Consider the following 15,179-nt stretch of genomic DNA (forward strand, 5'->3'; position numbering starts at 1 on the left):
TTTCAGGACCTCCCACACATGCTCCTTTGGAGTGCAGGAGCCTCATCTGTCTTATGCAGACTCTGCTGTGAATGGCTCTTACAACTTTCAATTAGCAAGCATCTGCAGCACTAAAGTTTTGCGGTTCCTTGAGGATTCAAGCACAGTCTTGGTGATTTGTTGTGCTGCACCAATCTCCATGATAGCCAGGGCAGTCTATCAGCTCTTCTAAGAAAAGTTCTCCTGCTGAGTAATTGAAATTGCACTGCACTAAGACTCAAACCATTTGTAAATGCAAGATGATGCTTGGAGAAGAAGGAGCTGTTTCTGCTTCTTCAAAAGCTCTTGGCAAATTGGTACAGCTTCCTGAATAATTCTGGTCACGCAATTCTTCTGCTCCAAGAACCTTCCCCCTTTTGCCTGCTTTGCTGCACTGTCCCAATGAATAGGAGAACTGGAAACACAGCCCTTCTTGAGATACTTCCCAGTTTACTAGAATCTCTGAGGGCCTGTTCAGAAGGTGTCTGGGAATGTTTAGGTTTGGGAAGAAATACTGTAATGGAAATAATAACAGTGTGAGTTGTGGTGGGCAGGAGCACAAATGCCGCAGTAGCTTCACAAGGGAAAAGCAAAGGCAGCAGAACTAGAAACTTAACTAAAAATTTGTATTCAAACAGTAAAATGTTTTTTGTGCAATTGGAGATGAAATTAATCCATGGGAAACTGTTCCCCCTGCAGTTCACTCAGTGCACTTTCTGCTATCTATTCTAAGTAAGGTCAGGGTGTGTGTGACTACTGTTTTCTGTGTAGGTTCCTATAATTCCTCCATGTGCAAAATAAAGGGGCTTCCATCATATCTCCAACTAGAGGAGGAAAGAGAGACTTTACTGACTAACGTGAGATAGCCCAGTTTGGAAAGGGCATCAAATCCTAGCTTGGATCCTCACCAGGTGCTCATTGCCCCTTCTATACTGGTAAAGCCAAAAGTGAATGCAGCTGAGCTTCTCTGAGGAGAAGGTAATTAATGATGTGCTGTTCAGCACTCTGACACATTCCATCTGGTCCTTGACAAAACTGAATGAAGTTGTTTTCATCACGTCTGTAGGATCTCACAGATGGGAACTGTGGCACTGCACCACTCTGATATTGGCTTACTTTTGAATACCTAAGACATCATGGATTCTCATGTATTCATGTCTCTTCATGCGCTCAAAGCATAGCTCATGTTCACCCTATTTGCACCTGCAAGTGCTCAGCACTGCTGAAGATGAAGACCCAGGCTTGGGTCAGAATCCAGAGACTGACAAGGTATGTGAACATATATGAAAAGGCTTGTTGGAACAGCTTTTCTGGCCCCACACATAACGTTGTGGCACAAGCTGAGGGGCTGTCAGTTGTCATCACGATTTGCTGGGTGGTGGTAAGACTGACGATCTGCTTGTGTTCCCTCCTGCAATGGTCTTGCAGCAGCTGCACAGTAATGCTGAGGTTGTGGGGGAAAGGTCTTACCTCCCATCCTGGTTCTGGCCCCAGGCAGGTCCGTTCTGCATCTCTGGGGAGGTGGCAAACACAGCAAGTGCCACGTGCAGCTGTACCGTTATATCTTACAGTATGCTTGGTGGGAAGGCAGACTGCCTGGAATTCTCATCTTTATTCCCACATAGTATAGAAGCAGGTACAGATACAGATGTGTATCTGAGTATCTGAATATTTCCTTATAGACATAAATATATATTTTTAAAATTTCATGTGCAGTCCACTGATCTGTAGAATCTTTTGTGCAACATTTGTCTGGAGTTACTATGAACCCCTTTCACAGCCTACAACCGACCTTCCGTTTGTTTGACTGTTGGACACATATATGTGCCTATGTACCTCGTTACAAAATACTTGAATTTCTGTAGCTGTGATCACACGGTGGACTTGGTTTGAGCTGGAACTTTGGTACCTGGGTTTTAGTATTTGGTTGGACATCAGTGTTGTGTGCATCCCATTGCGGACACACAATACCCCATGCTTTGGCTGGAAGTAGCTGGGCTGAAAAAGATCATACTTATCTGTTTCTGTCTTACAGGCAAGTGAAAGAAACAGTGAATTTCCTCTAACTTACAGACTTAACCTTTCTTTACTCAGTACTGCTGGCTAAACACATTCTGGAAATCAGTTCTGGCATTCCTGTAGAAGTTCTTCCACTTGCCTGAAAATACAGCACCTTGTAATTTAAATTGCCTTTGTGCAGTCCATGCCATGTCTGAGCCTGCTTGGCAGCCCGGGGGGCAGGAGAGGAGCTGGCTCCTGGAGTCGTATCAAGCAGAGCTGTGGGAGACGGGGGACGCATTTCTCTGAATTGTGCAGGAGACTTCTGAAAATATCCTCTGTGCATGCATTTATATCATAACCTCACACTGCATATGTAGGGTCTGCTCCCAAACCCACAGCCAACTAGCATAACAAAATCAGATTTTACTGCTGTAGTGTCAGCCTAGGGTTGAAATATGGCTTTGAAACCCTCCCTTTCACCCCGCATTTTTAATGAAAAACAATCGGGCTGGAGTGTAATAGTGCTTACCCTGGCTGCATTTGACTTTAGCTTTTTACTTTTAAAGCCTTATTTTAGGCTTTAAGAGCTTCCAATTAAACTTTTTAGATCCAGAGTAAAAGCTTGAACGTGCCTGCCTGCACAACACTGAAATTCCTGGGTGGGAAAAGGATATTTTTCTATTAAAATTTTAAAAAAATGAATACTGTGGTTCATTTTCTCCCTCCATACTCCTTTCTCTTCTTTTTCATAGCAAATTCTCATCTGCCATTTTCTTACTTCCTTTTTTAACATCTCCCATAGCCATTCCTTTATTTCTTTTTTCCCCCTTCCCTTTCTCCTCTTTCCTTTATTTCACCCTCCCCCTTCTCTGCTGCCTAACCTGTTTCTTGATGTTAACCCACAATGGTTTGCAGTAGGAGGGCTGAATACTTCATCCTTCCAGTCAGCATAGCACATGCTGTAAATCCCTTTCCAAATAACACCAAAAAAAAGAAACCTAAGTCAGATATTTGTTTATCCATTATGAAATGCACACAGGAGACTATCACCAGGGTATTCAACAACATTACACGATTAATTACATGCCAACTCAATGAGGAAAGATTTGATTCAGTCAGCTTTGCAGCAAACCTGAAAAGAACATAATACTATATAACCTTTAGTTCGTTAACAATTCGCTTCTAATGCCACAAGGCACTGACTCCTATTATAAGCTCTACTAAAGCCTGGCTGAAAAAACAAATCTCACACAGTGCCCTGAATCTCAGCAAAGAGAACACACTGTCAGTAGCCATGGGAAATACAGAGCTGGCCATGACAGCCTGAACAATGAATTGATTTACACCAGGTTTGTATCCAGTTTGCTAACTAATAAATTCTTACATGCAGGTGCATAGCCCAAGACTGTAAGACCATTTGGACCAAGCCTTCTATTATGTGGTGCTTTCTGTGCACTTATTAATGTAAATGTTAATGTAGATCTGCAAACTTAATTCTATTTTATGGTTTATAAAATACACCTATCCCAGTCTCTGTGGGCATGTACACTCATTTCATAAAGATCACATGTATTAAAATGTAACTAGATGCCTACTCCCTCTTCAGCAGTCTCCAGACTGCACAAGGAAAAGTCTTCAGCTTCCTAGGTACTCAGGAAAAAAAACTTGAGCAAACCAGTCCCTTGGTGTTCAATCTTAGATCTGATGTTCTGGCACAAGAAGAAGATTTCAGAGAAGGCTTTCCCTGAAACACTTTGGTCTGGGGCATGATGGCAAAGGGAGATTTCCAACACTGGCAAGAACCAACCTATGGGTCTTAATAGAAGAAGTCAGAACAGGGCTAGAGGTGTTCCTGAAAGACCCCTAGAGAACATAGAAAAGTACATAACAGTCGCTGTGAACATAACTTCACAGAATCATAGAATCATAGAATCATAGATATGGGTTGGAAGGGACCCCAAAGACCATCTAGATCCAGCACCTCTGCCATGGGCAGGATTCCCACCCAGCAGCTCAGGCTGCCAAGGGCTCCATGCAACCCAGCCTTGAATGCTTCCAGGGATCAGACATCCACAACTTCTCTGGGCAACCTGTGCCCAGTGCCTCATCACCTTCTGTTGTCACAGTGCATCTTGCTTATCTGAAAGGATGATGACTGATGTGAAGCCAAAAAAGTGAGGTGTCGTGATCATGGGGGTGACCATTACAGGCTGCTCCAGAACCTCCTCCTGGAAGAAGGCACTAGCAGTGGTAAATGAAAACTTTGCTGAAAAGGAAATTTCTCTAGAGCCTAGGCCTAGAGCTTACCCAATAAAAGGGCATGGTAATAAATCCTTGTCATGGTAATAAATCCTTGTTACTTTTCCCTCCTTTGCACTGCTGAGCAATCTGTACTAAGCCAGTTTCCCTCTCAGAGGTGAAAGAATGCTGGTGATACTGTGTGATCCATGGTTTACTTTGGGATCTTTTTGGAGAAAAGGAGCTGGATCAATGTAGAAGAGTAGGGGAGTATTAGCTCCAGTTGACCCAATTTTATTCTTGGAAAAACAGAGATCTGAAAGTCATATATGCCCTGAAATTGTGGTTTGGAAAATACTAGATACTCAAGGGACAGTGTGTGTGTGTTTTGTGTGTGACCTACAGAAATACCTCATCTCACCACTAATTTACTCACACATGTAAACTTCATTTTTCATTCAGCTGCCCCATTTATTTCCTGTTCCTCCTCTTTTTCTTCCTCTTGCTTGTTTTGAAAATGCTGGTCAACACATGTTAAGCAAGAGTCTCCAAAACCAACAAAAGAAAGTTCAGGAAAGGCAGAGAGAGAAACAGCTGAATAACACTGCCAACTTTAAAATGAAGATAAGTTATACAGGACCTTTTATTGAACCAACAAATATTTTATAGTATTCACCATTTGGGGCCAGCAGTTCTTTTTTTTCCCCCCGTTTTGAGCTAGAGTAGGTGGTGTGTAATTCATGAGGAATCTGAACATGTTCAAGTAGCTTCAAGTAATATCACAGCCATGTGGAACCAGCTTACAGCATCTTGATTTCCATGTCCATTTTTTTTCCACTGTACAATATTCAGTGCCCTTTTCTCTCTGTCCTCTGTCTCATTCTCTCATTCACACATTCTTTCCCCTTTTGCTTTCCAGCCGTCTTTGCTTTGTCAGTGTTACCTGATAACACAAAGCAGGGTTTGTGCCAGTTGTTGCAGTTTGGCTTGAACAGTGTAGAAGTAACACCAAGTGTGGGAGCAACGTGGATGCTTCTTGGTCCCATGTAAGCAGTCAGTCTTTCCTTTGCTATTCCCTGCAGGGCCTTTGGCTGAAGTCATTTCATTACCACACACATGCAGTGTTCTTAGATCAAAATTCCTATTTCAAAGGGATAAAATGTAATTGAAATTAGCATTAGTTAGCACACCCCTAATGGCATCCAAGTATATGAAAGTTATGAGTCTGGACTCAGAGAACTGTGAGGGTCTGAATTGTTCTAAAATAGTTGAATGTGCTGCAACACCACGTAGCCAGGCAGCTTTTTTATGTACTAAATTGGAGTACACCCGTGCTGCAGCATTTATACACTGGGTTTCTTCTCTAATACTGGAAATGGTGTTTAAAAGGGCACTGTGTACGTATTTATATATATATGTATCTTCTGGTTAATTATTTGAATATCACTTTGACAACAGTCAAATGTAGTGGCAGTGCTCTGGAGGAAAGTGGATTACAGTTCAGTTTGTGGATACATTGCTTTCAAGAACACTGGGTTTTATTTGCTTTGGGTGAGCCTTTCTGATAGCAGAAGAACAAAAGATAATGTTTTAACTATAGGAGAAAACCTGGAAAAGTCTGCTCTGAAATGCTTTTGACATAAATGGTCAAAGCATTGCCTAGCCATGTTGTCTTTGGACTTCTGAGACTCATTTCCATCTCTGCTAAAATGGGACTGCAAGCAACCTTGCAAGAGAGCTGTCAGAATCAGCCAGTGAATATTTATGAAGAAATTTCATGGTGAAAAAGAAATATAAATGTATGCTACTTGTATTATTAATAATTATGTGAGTCCTGAAAAATGCCATACTGTATCACAAAGCTGGTATTGTCCAGTGTCTACACTCTTGGCACTGAGTGCTATGGTAAACTGTATACTGAAAACTTATACTACTGGAAAGGTATACAAGATTCCATTTGTGAATGATTTATAGTGACTTCCTACTATAAACAAGAGGGAACAAATATCCTACATCGCTGGTTTCTTTGGGTGGATGGTGAGAGAAGAATGAGACATTCCTGGCCAGGCAAAAGCTGATTCTCTGGATGCTTGCAATGGGAGCAAAATGAAGCACCAGTAAGGGAGATCATTTATGACAGTCTCCACTCCAATTATATGTGATTGCGTTTCCATTTTCACAGTGCTTTAAACTTTCCAATTGTAGAGCAGGTAACAAATTTATTTAAGCAAATGCAGGACTTCTAACAAAAATAAGACTTTTCTAGTGTTTAATGTTAAGGATCTCAAGATCTGCTGAGAGCCTACCAACATCCTTTCCCACACTGCTTTTTGAGACAGAACAAATTACTCTTATCATTAGCTAATAGATCTGGCTTTCCCTTAATCAATACGTGATTGAGCACAACTGTAGTTTGTTTAGGAAGTACTCTGGATTAAAGATTTTCACAGTGATTGGGGAAGGCAGCTATGGTGCATCTTTTCAACCCTGTATAATAGAACAAACACTTTATATACCTGAAATGCTGTTCTTCGGTTACATTCATTCACTAGTCTCACCATTCTTCTTATACAGTTAAAATAGACTGCAATAGTTTTGCATGTATGTGAAGTGTCAAAGTTGTATTTGTCAAAAGCTTAAGTTAGTAACTGAAATAGAGCAGACAGGTTGCAAAAGATGAAGACTAAGCTAATGGGCAAGATTCACATAATTTTTTTAAATTCAGTAAGATTTTTTCTTCTACCTTTCCTCTCTTGTCAGTAAAAGCCAGACATTTCCAGACTACAGTTCTGCTAGGCTAAGCTAAGCCTTATTTATCAGTTTGGTCACTATGGCTTGACCTTCAAGATCTCAAGCAAGACCTGGAAGCGTGGGCAAAGCTCCTTCCCCTCAGAAGGCAAAGGAACAGGGGACCAACGTTTCTTGCAGAACTGGTTGTTTGCCTTTCTCATAATGATTCTCCTCATCCAAAGATGGTGATCATACTAATTTCCTTCACTAAGGTCTATTCAGACAGATGTGAGCTCTTTGGATGCAGTGGCAGTGCAAAGAAGATATGCTGTCATGGGTTTGGTATAGCAGAAATATATTTTTGGCAAGAAAAAGTGCATTGAAATGATGGATTGTCAGTCTTCTTTGTACTAACATGCTTTTACAGCAGCTATTAGCAAGAGCTTTGCAAATTATCAATTATGTTTTTATTGTAACCCAGTTTCATATTTCTCTGACATAAATTATTTGTTTTAAAAATATAAAATCTGAATGGAATAAAAAAAGATCTCCAGTAAAATTAATGAATGGACAACTCTTTGGTCCTGTGTTGTGTTTTTTAGCTTTACTGCTGCTTTTTTATACCTTGGGCAAGTTGCTTTCTTTTAGAGCTGGCTAAACACCACTAAAAAATATTTGCAAATACTCCTTCAAATAAATGCTGGAATTGGAATGTGTGTCACCATTCACACCTACTTTCCTCAGAAGTTTGTACAAGCAATTTTTTTGTTCATAGGAAATATTTTCCAACAGCAAAAGAAACTGACAGATGCATGAGAGAGGTGTATTTATATCCAGGTTTGCTCTGGCAGCAGTGTTCTGTTACTTGCCATTTCCATTTCTATACCTACTGACCTATTCAGTCCTAAAGCTCTTTAACACTGTCTCTATTTAAAAAAAAAAACAACAGCAAGCGCTAAATGAAGCAGGGCTGAAAAATGGTCTGTAGCCCAGTACATTATGAAGAAGGAAACTTTTGGTGTCATTCAGTACATTTCAGCAAATCACAGATATGCATGTACTTTTATCCTCGGTTTCTCTTTTCTGCCTAGATTAAACTCCCCCCCCCATGCAATGATGTAGGAGGTCAAGAGACACTGACTTAAGATATGCTTAAGATATGTTTTGGGACAATATATAAACCCAGGACTCATTCATTTGTGGACATTTATAAAGCTGTTTTGCAAAAGCATGAAGTTTTGTTAAATCAAACAGCTTGGCAAACATCTGACCAGTGAAATTACAGATGGTCTGCCTGCATTTTTTCTGGTGAGCCTGTGGTCTTTGCTGCTCACCTGCAAGCACTAGGGAATGTGGCTGTGCCAAGGTGTTGGGTGTGTTGGCTGCAAGAGCAGACTGGCCACCCTTTGGTGGCGGGTAAAGCCACTTGTAAGCATGGTGCTAGCAAGGGATGCAGTGTGCTTTGGGACCTATTCACCTGGAAGTTCTGTTTAAAGAAAAGATCAGCTTTTAATTAATAATCTGGTTGAAATCTAGCTGTAGGGTATACTACCAGATGGGAATCTTGCTTCATTACTTTACAAGATTTAGGACTTATTTTGGTCATGTAGCCACTAGAGCTCATGCAGAAACACTTTCTTTTGTTTGACTCATTCTCCATAGGTATTGCGGTTAGGCATCAGCTTCTCATTCCCGTATAATGTGTTTCTGTGTTAGGATAGGAAGCCCACTGACTAACACATACAGATTTCTGCCTGGCAAATATTTCTGGCTTCTCTGCAATGCGAGGACTTAATGAATGAACAAATGTGACCCTTGATGGGAAAGTGTAGCTTACTCCTGTGATGCAATTTCACCTCTGAAGGCTGTTAGCCACGTGTGCTTGTTCCTTGTGTCCTGCTCAGCCTGCCTTTGGGACTGAGGTGCAGCCTAGGCAGGGGTCGCCTTTAAAACACACACATCATCTGTGTATGGGTGAAAGTCCTATTTTTAGTGCATACAAGAAGGCATTCACTAAAGGGAAATGAAACTGGGTTTTATTTTTAGTTTTTGTAATTCCTTATGTCCTTGGGATTTATGTACGGAAAAACTCCATCACCCAGCAAAATGTAGGTGAACCTCCAGGATCAGCATTATTCTCACTATTGCCAATAAAACTTAAACACAGGGCCACTCCAGGGTGCACTGGGCAGAGTTTGGCACTGGTCTTGTCAGGGTGGTGCTGGAGAGGCTCAGCAAACTCTGCCTCAGCACACCCTGTTCTTACACAGTTGTGGCACAGGAGCCTCTCCATGGCTGAAATTTCTCCACAGTGGGTTTTTTTGATTTATGTCTGCTTCAAGCTCAGAATGGATTTCTCCAGAGAGACACTTGAGTGAAGTTGACCCTTCATATGTGTCCAAACAAAGGGGTTTTTTTTGTGTCAATTTTGGAATTAGTCTGGAGTCATTTTTCTATGTGCCAATTTCATGAATTTGTTTGTTTAAAAACTGCGGAAAGAAAATAGATGTAATTTTTTTAAAATTATTTTTCAGAAACTCTGGAGAACGGACCAAATAAGTGTGAAAGGTGAGTAAGGGAATGTGCTATTTCCCCATATGCTTATTTTTACAGCTTTCCTGACACTGCATAGCCACTGTGTAGAATCATAGAATCATGGAATGGTTTGGGTTGGAAGACACCTTTAAGATCATCCAGTTCCAACCCCCTGCTATAGGCAGGGACACCTCCCTCTAGACCACGTTGCTCAAAGCCTCATCCAGCCTGGCCTCCAATGCTTCCAGGGAGGGGGCATCCATAAACCCTCTGGGCAACCTGTTCCAGTGTCTCACCACGTAAAGAATGTCTTCCTAATATGTAGTCTAAATCTGCCTTATTCCAGTTTAAACCCATTTCCCCTTGTCATGTCATTACATGGCCTTATAAAAAGTCCTTCTCCAGTTTTCCTGTAGGCTCCTTTCAGCTACTGGAAGGCTGCTATGTAAGCTATGTATGTAACTGTTTGTTATTGCTTGAATCTAGCGCAGTTAACAGAAAAGGAACCAGCAAAGACGAAACATACTGGAAGGAGATCAACGCAGCCATGGCCCTAACAAACCTCGCCCAAGGGAAGGACAAACTGCAGGGAACTACCAGCTGCATCATCCAGAAATCCTCACATATATCAGAAGTAAAGACTGTTAAAGTGCCATTAGTCCAGCAGTTTTAAAGAGATGAGTTCCTTTTTTCTTGTCAAGCGGACGTTTTCCTCACAGGATTGGTTTTCAGCAAAATCAGATTTGCAGATATGAGGCAGATGTGGAAAATAGGTCCCCTTTTACAGTACAGTCAGTTTGAAAAACAGTGTTCCTACAGATTCTGACGTTTTCATTGTATTAAATGAAATGTTTGATTGCTTCTTTGAAAGGCATGTAAATTATAAAAAAACCTGTTTTTATCAAAACATTAACTTATTTTATGTTAATCAAAGTGCGCATAAGGTGTTTGCATTGCTATTACAGTAAGTGCCTTGCTTTCAAAAAATAAGCTATAACGTGGGCATAGTACAACAGTATTATGCCTCAAAATGACAATGCCATAATGCTTAAACTTTGTGTATTATTCCAAGTGGGCTTAAGCAGCCTAGGGCTAAACACATTACTGCTGGAGGCCCTGGAGAATTGTGCATAATAGACTTGACCGAATTGACAAGTCTTAATAAAATTGTTACATCATTTTTTCTCTTTTTTAATCAACAGTGTTATAAAAATTGTACAGTATGTTTTGTCAAAGTGACAATGAGATTGTTATGCATGTTTCTTACCTGTATATGCAGTATATTAAAAAACCAAAATCATTCCTTTGAAAAGTGCAATACTCTAGAACACACACATTTAGGAAATAAGTTAATTGTTCAGATTATTTTGAACTTACACATACGCTCCCAGACATGTTGCTTGTTCAAGATTTCTAGTTGAGAAGGTTCTAGCCAGACTAGCTGTAAAGTCCATTTTCTATTGTTCTAAAGCTTTGCTAGTGACTTACGGAAGTTTTTATATAAGTAAACAAAATGGAACTCTTCTTGTACAAAACTGAATCTGTAGTGCCATTTATTATTTACAGTGGAGCTCAAAACTGTTTCCATGGTGAAAATTATTACTTCAATGTGTTTTAAATGTTTTTTATTTTATAGGTACTGCATAGATGAGGACAGTTGATTGACAGTTCACATTTTAGTGAGAAAAAGCTGTAGTATAAACTATCAAAGCCCACAGTAGTAACACAAATGGGACTTGAAACATTGAAAAATCCCATCATTTGATGTCGGAGGGTTTTAAATAGATACTAAAATGTATTAAATGTCACATTCTATACTTGACTGCTGTTGAGCATAATAACTAGCATAAAGCCCAGTTTATTTTAAGGGTTTTCTAGGGTGTACAAGTTATTCTTAAATCATATAACAATAGTCTAATGAGGTTTACAGTGCTTGAATGGAATGTACATGAAAGCAATTTACAGTGGCAAAGCCAAATACGATTTATACTGAATCAGTTACAGAAAACTGGAAAAGAGCTGATTGTTGCTAGGAATTGGATTTTTTTCTTCCTGTGGTTATCCTGTCAGGTTTTTTCCTATTTATCCCTCACCCCTTTCCTCTTTCATGAGCCATCAGTGAACAAGATAAGACTTCAGTCCTGCTTCCACTGAGTTTAATGGCCAAATTCCCACTTCACTGGAAGCAGTACTGTGCTAATGATTAAACTTACTTGCAAGTATAGGCTGTTCCAGTTGCACTAAAATAGTCAAGACACATTGCAAATATCAGCCTTGGTGCGACTTCTTAGGAAACTTCTTGATGTAACATAACATGTTGTTGGGTTTATTTAGTGTACAATGAAAATGATTTGATATGAGAATATTTTGTACATATATATTTTTACTTTGTTTTCTAAATTGCTGATTTGCATTGACTTAAAGTGCCAAGCAAGAAATGTATGTTGTCATGACTGTATGAACAGTTGAAGTATATGTTTCACTGACTTGCATCATTATGTGTCTAAGATTCCGTGACATTAATTTTTTATACTTTACTGGATTTTGACATAATAATGTGAGTTTATAACTAATAGCAGAGAGTTAATACTTCACTTTTGTTCATACTATTATAAGTTATTCTGGTATTAAATATTTTGTGAAAATAAATCGATGATTTTGACAAACTTTTCTGTTAGGAATATTCACAGTGTTTTTGTCTGCATAAATGACAACAACATTTGTCATGTAAAAATGGTACCTTTGGTGACTTCTCTGGAGCAAAAGTGGAGAAGACAAGCCATACTATAAACAACTTGTTCGTGGTTCTTTCTTTAAAATGATCAAAGCACAAAGAATAATCTGTAATACACATCAAGTGGATTTAAATTTAAGAAATACTTGGCATAATTTCTTGTTACCATTTCCTTTAATTTATTTTTTTTCTACTGCTGCTTTAGAGTTTTCTGAAAACACAAATTCTAATGAATTATTTGTGTGTCTTTTTTTAAATAACAAGAATCACAATCAGTGCTGAGCCAACAGCTAATGAAGACTCAATAATTATTTATGATATTGGAAAAACAAACATTATTACTATAGCTCTTCTTTGTTTCAACATATGTAACCATTTTAGTAAAATAAATAACTGCAAACAACATCTTGCTGGTTTGAATTAAATATTCATTTATCTCTCCTTAGTCATTTGCATTTCTGGTTTCCTTTTACAGGCAGGATTGCTCTATAATGGGATATAAGCATGAGACAGGCAAAGATAAACAGGAATGTCTCATACAACAGCTACAATCACTAAGCTATAGTTCTCACTTTGTGGCCTCACGGTGAAGCAGCTCCATCAAGCAGAATGAGAGCAAGCCACAGGCCAACATACAGAGTATTCTGAAGTCATCTGATTATTTGGTGTCTTGGATCTAAGTTCTAACTTGGGGTTTCTGTGAAGGACGGTACCTGGATTTGGATGCCCACACGTAGAGTGCATAAAGTAACCATTGCACTGTTGGGTTAGAAGATGTGGAAGAGTTAATAGCACCTCTGTACTGTGCAAAGAATGGTTTTGAGTTAGGTACAGATAAGGCACATGTGGGCTTAAACCTATTTCTTCATCATCCCTTCATTAAGCTAATTTTTCAGAATATGCCCTGGTGCTTTATCCACCTAAACTATCCACCAGTGTAGATACACAACACCAAGCATGAGATGCTACTACAGAAAGCAGTCTTAATTTTAAAAATGGGTGGGATTACTGATAATTGTGAGCAGCCAGAAGTCACCAGTGCTTCACACCATATTCACAAATTCCCCATTCAAAATGGCAGCTCTGGCAAAGCAAGGATCCTAGTGCTGACAAGAAGCAAGTTGCAGCAGCAGAGATTTTGCTGCCCCCGGTGCCCACTTGCTCTGTAGAAGGGAAGAGTACAGTCATCTCCTAGCACAGCCACCTTTCTCACATATATCACTATTTTTCCTGCTGTGAAATCTCAAACGTTTTGCAATAAAGTCTCTCAACTGAAGTCTCCCTTTCACTCAGTCCTTAGTGTGACTATGCTTTCCTAAAACTTGGCCTCCTACTTGAAGGAGAAGGGAGCCTGGACTGAGGATGTCAGACTCTCTAGTACTCCAGAAAGCTCTTAAGTTCAATTTGGTAGTCACAGTACTAGCTTTAATTATGGCAGATTGCAGTTTTATTCTTGTTTTATTTTGAACAATCTGTGAGACTCTTGAAGAATCAGAATGAACCTTAAAGGGAACCAGGTTCCTAATCTAACAAATCTAACCATTTCCAAAGACCTGCAGGCCAGATTTTGTTCACATAACTGCAGACTGTTGTTTGCCAGCTCTGAGCTATCTGTGTAAAAAACTGTTCCAGTTCAGAAATTAGTAGCCACCTTAATATGGCAGCAAGCCTGTGCTGCTACACCAAGATCCTCAGCAGAGCACGGATTGGACTCAGGACAGTTTGAGTATGTCTGTATAACTTTTGGACCATTGCTTAGTCTATGCCTGCACTTGTCCACAGCAATGTCCTCAGATTTCTCTGGTCTCAGGTTAACATTTCAAAGAGGATAACACTACTGCCCTGCATGGCTGAACTATTGTGTGTAGATGGACGTGGCCAGATGGGAGCCGCTTTGGTGAAATATCTACCTATATTAGCTACCTAAGGCAGGAAAGTGATGAAGCATGACGGAAAGGGCTGAACTGTCTGAGAGCACAGTTTTGACACTGCTGGAATGTGAGCTCATGTTGGATGAGCTGGTTTGCCAGACACTGAGTGAACTTGGTCTTCACTAGTAGCAGAACTGAGACCCAGCCCTGCAGCTTTCACAGTGCTGAGGCAGGGTTTAGGTTTGGGCCCCATCTTGAAACTCCTCTTGTTTAACAAGAAGGAAGGAGTCTGGCTCCCTTGTGACAAGAAAAAAAATTGGGAAAGATACATCAATGCCTAATGCAACAGAAAAAAAATCTCCAAACTCCTTAATGTTGCTGTTATGTCAGCTTGGGTTATTGGCAGTGGAAGTGGTTATTGGCAGCGGAAGTTAGACCTGGCTCAAGGCTAATATAACTCACGCACCTGACTTTTTAAAAGGAGCTGAGATCTGGTTTCTTTATGGATGGGTTTTTTTTCATTTGTGGTGTTGGTCCCTTCTTCAGTTTTCCTTAACCTTCCTTTCAGCCTGTTTTGGACTTACTTCTCCTTCTTTCTTCCTGCCTGAAAAGTCTCCTGTTACATTCAGACAGCAATGGTATCCTTCATGCCAAAGCTCATACTTCTGTCTGGCTTTGCAGTTTCAAGTTCTACATAGGTGAAGGGTGTACGATTCAACAAGTCAGTGTTCAGTGATGAAGTCTAATATCTTCCTTCTCCCAGCCTGGGGTCAGTGAACATATGAAGTCTCAGGAGTGTGTAGTGGAGGCTCTTCAACCAACAAGCTCTACCGTCTATCACTTCACTCCTAACTACTACTACTTTTGGCTATCTTAACTCCCCAAAGGACCGTCAATTTAACCATAACTACCTAGGAACTGCCAAGTCTCATTTTATGAGCTGCTGTTGAGAGTTTAGCTATTTAAGGCTGATTTTAAACAATTTTTATTGGTACTTCGTGGCATGTGCCTGATTTACAGTGCTGTAAATAACCACAAATTAGGGACATTTT

At 40.0% G+C, this 15,179-nt stretch overlaps 1 protein-coding gene across 5 annotated transcripts in view; it reads left to right on the forward strand.

Annotated features, from left to right (window-relative positions):
• The window catches only part of MKX (mohawk homeobox), a 43,430-nt gene extending 30,781 nt beyond the window's left edge, over positions 1–12,649 (forward strand). For 3 of the 5 annotated variants that reach the window (XM_048951787.1, XM_048951788.1, XM_048951786.1), the window contains exons 6-7: positions 9,522–9,555; positions 10,009–12,649. In XM_048951787.1, the coding sequence (XP_048807744.1) occupies positions 9,522–9,555; positions 10,009–10,195 (221 nt within the window). In that variant the 3' untranslated portion in view covers positions 10,196–12,649. Of the gene's footprint in view, positions 1–7,017; positions 8,258–9,521; positions 9,556–10,008 lie in introns of those variants that run through there. The other 2 variants (XM_048951792.1, XM_048951791.1) reach the window with 2 other exon arrangements.
• The last annotated feature ends 2,530 nt before the right edge of the window (positions 12,650–15,179 follow it).

The sequence above is a fragment of the Lagopus muta genome, chromosome 7 (assembly GCF_023343835.1).
Source record: "Lagopus muta isolate bLagMut1 chromosome 7, bLagMut1 primary, whole genome shotgun sequence".
NCBI classification, from domain to species: Eukaryota; Metazoa; Chordata; class Aves; order Galliformes; family Phasianidae; genus Lagopus; species Lagopus muta.